We start from the raw sequence: 3,038 nt of genomic DNA, 5'->3' as shown, positions 1-3,038 counted from the left end.
GTACTCATCTCAATCATTTGTGTTGAAGTGGATTAGGGTGGAACTTAAACTAAGTTCCATCCCAACCTACTCTAACATACATGGATGTCACGTAGAATGAAATGAAACTTGGATGAAATACCCTCCCTCAATGCAAAGTTACATTCTAGAGTTTCATAGTCATTTAGTTTCATGACTCGTAGATAGTTGGTAATTGTGCTAAGCATCAAATACACTGCCATGTTATCAAAAATACCTATGTGACAACCTGTTTAAAACAAATGAAACTAAAATGAAATTCTCACTGAGACTGGCCTAATGCACAAAACCACTAGAGTGGCGAGGTCTCGCTCCAGATACTAGGATCAAAAGCTTCTGCCCGTGTTGGGCATGGTGATGGTGGTTCGAAAGTTTATTTAGGGACCTATATATTTGAACCGCACAACACATGACAGCAAGTTCACGTCGTTCAGAACTTGTTTAGCATCGTTGAGCTTTGCAATCCGACACGGCAAAAAGAGCAAACGCGGGTGCATACTGTGGAAAGTCGCCTTGTCCGTCTTGCCGTCTGAACGACAGGGCACGTCGGCATGTTCGGCTGATATTAAACATTAAGGATGGCAACGGATCGGGTTTGGGGCGGATATCCGCGGGTTTCGGGTTCTGCGGGTTCGGGTTTGGGGATGGTTTTTCACCCACGGTTTTCGGGTTCGGGGCCCGAAACCAATCGGGTTTAGTTTCGGGTTTGGTTTTCCACCCGTGGATATCCAATGGATATCCGAAATAAATCATTTGGAATTAAAACTCATGTTTTATAATATACTAATAATAATTTGTTTACTTAGATTATTAAATTTATTTAAAGTTGACTCATGAAAATATTTATTATTTGTTGCCTCTTGTTTATACATGTGAATATGTGTATATATATCCGCGGGTTTCGGGTATCCATTCGGGTTTCGGGTATCCGTTCGGGTTTCGGGTATCCGCGGGTTTGGTTTTGGTGATGGATTTCCACCCGAATCGGTTTTCGGGGCGGATTCGGGTTTCGGTTTTGGGTGCACGGAGACTCCACCCGATCCGAACCCGACCCGTTGACATCCTTAGCGCTCATCGAGAAGAAATGGAACATGGGTTGGGAACATATATTTGGTCAAAATTAACACTGCCTTTATTCATTACTAGTGCGACAGCAAGACTACTACAACAAAATAGTTTTGGCAGGATCCGGAAAATTTTCCTTCCATGCACTCAACTCTTCAATTTTCTAAAAACACAACACATGTCTTTCAAAGTTGATAGATACATTAACTATAACTAAGCAACTAAGTGTAGCTCAATTCCGTTTGCTTTGCGATTAAGGATCCAGCCTAGGTACATATAGTCAAAATAAAAGCACGGAAATTTCAAGCCCTTCTCGTCACCATCGCAAATTGTGGAAAAAGGTTGGGGAACATTTGGTCAAAATTAGGTACCGTGTAGCCTCCAATGAGCTACATATCACTGTCTTTTATTTGCTACTATTGAGACAGCAAGTGTAGTACACCAAATAGTTCTGGTAGGATCCGACAAATCTTCCTTCCATGCATTCAACTCTTTAGTTTCCTCGAAGCACAGCACATGTTTTTGCCAGTGAAAAGATACATTAATTAACTATAACTAAGCAATTACTACTCCCCGTCCCATACTACTCCCCGTCCCATACTTCCTTGTGCGTGCTCTTTCTTCCTCTCCTTCCCACAGCTAGTAATGGCTACTCTCGCCCCTCCCTCGCCGGCAAAGCAGACGACGACCACGGATGAGCACCGAGAGGGAGAGCTCCTCATGGTGTTCATGCTGCTTACCGTCAACTCCGGCCTGGTGATGTACATCTCGTGGGGCGACTTGGTGTCCGTGGCCTCCGCCGGGGTGACCTACGTCGCCGTCGCCCTCCTGCTCGTCAGGCTCTTTGGATGCTGGGTGGCGAGGCAGCTGGACGCCATCATCTGGATCCTCTTCCTGTCGCTCGGGGTCCTTCAAGTATCCAGGTTATTGGCGCGAATCCGGCCGTCCTCGACGTCGGCGCCGCTGCTTCTGGCGGCCGCAGGCGCGACAGCTCTCGGGGTCGGAGGCTGGTGTGCCTACATGCTTCGCCGACGTAGCTGGTATGTGTTGGATCTTGAGCTCAAGTGTCATGGTACTATAAATTTGGAGCCATATTACTGTACGTACTAGACTATTAGTGGCGATTAACTCGTCAAAATTCTGACGACTGATTATTTGCAGCTCGAAGCAGCAGCCTCATGAAGTAATCTCTGAACTTTGCATATGCTTCGGTTGATGATTGCAAGAGAATTCTCACGACTGAGGCGCCTATGCTGCTACAAAGAGCAAAAGCAAGGATCACCCCTCTATTAGATCATGGATTCAGTTTCATTTGTAATTTCCATGATCTTCTTCCTCTCTTTTTTTGTCTCCTGAACCCTCTCTTCTCTTCTCTTTGTTCTCTCTCTTTGTGTTCTCTCTCTTTGTAAACTCTGAGTTTGTCCCTTTATTTAATAAATTACAGTAGGAGCTTCTTGCTCCTCCTGATTCCTCAAAAAAAAAATCTTCTTGTTGCTTAGGCAAGATCCGCGCAATTGATTGGATATATATCGTCTCCAATGAAATATATGATGTACTTTCTCATGAGATGGGTTGTTCAGAATGTAATATAAGGATGAAGCATAAAAGCTCAAGGAGGATTCGATCCTTAATGGTAGTGGCGTGCGGTTTACACATGGTTGTACTGCAAAATGGAATGTTTAGATCTTTTTTTAAGATATATTTTGTGCATTTAAACGGATCCCATTTACTCTATATGCATTTGGTTGAGCCCTGTATGGAAGAACCTGTGAGAAAAGGACGCGACTAATCAGAAATTCTAAATTATATTATTGGTACCCAAATAGGCAAATATGACACGGGCCGCGGATATTTATGGTTTTGAGTTCTCTCCATAGAGGGCAACAATTTCTCCGCTCTTCAAATTCGCATACCCTGATAATGTAAATTATTCGATACCCCTTCCAGAAATAAGC

The 3,038-nt window shown here is 43.9% G+C and overlaps 1 protein-coding gene across 1 annotated transcript; it reads left to right on the top strand.

Annotated features, from left to right (window-relative positions):
* The first annotated feature begins 1,613 nt into the window (after positions 1–1,613).
* LOC136471382 (uncharacterized) lies at positions 1,614–2,654 on the top strand. Its single transcript, XM_066469106.1, has 2 exons — positions 1,614–2,123; positions 2,245–2,654. Exons 1-2 carry the CDS (start codon positions 1,729–1,731, stop codon positions 2,297–2,299), a joined length of 450 nt encoding a protein of 149 aa, XP_066325203.1. The 5' UTR covers positions 1,614–1,728; the 3' UTR covers positions 2,300–2,654.
* The last annotated feature ends 384 nt before the right edge of the window (positions 2,655–3,038 follow it).

This window comes from Miscanthus floridulus, chromosome 8 (genome assembly GCF_019320115.1).
Source record: "Miscanthus floridulus cultivar M001 chromosome 8, ASM1932011v1, whole genome shotgun sequence".
NCBI lineage: Eukaryota > Viridiplantae > Streptophyta > Magnoliopsida > Poales > Poaceae > Miscanthus > Miscanthus floridulus.
Note: the sequence above shows the minus strand (reverse complement) of the source record. Positions and strands in the feature narration are given on the sequence as shown.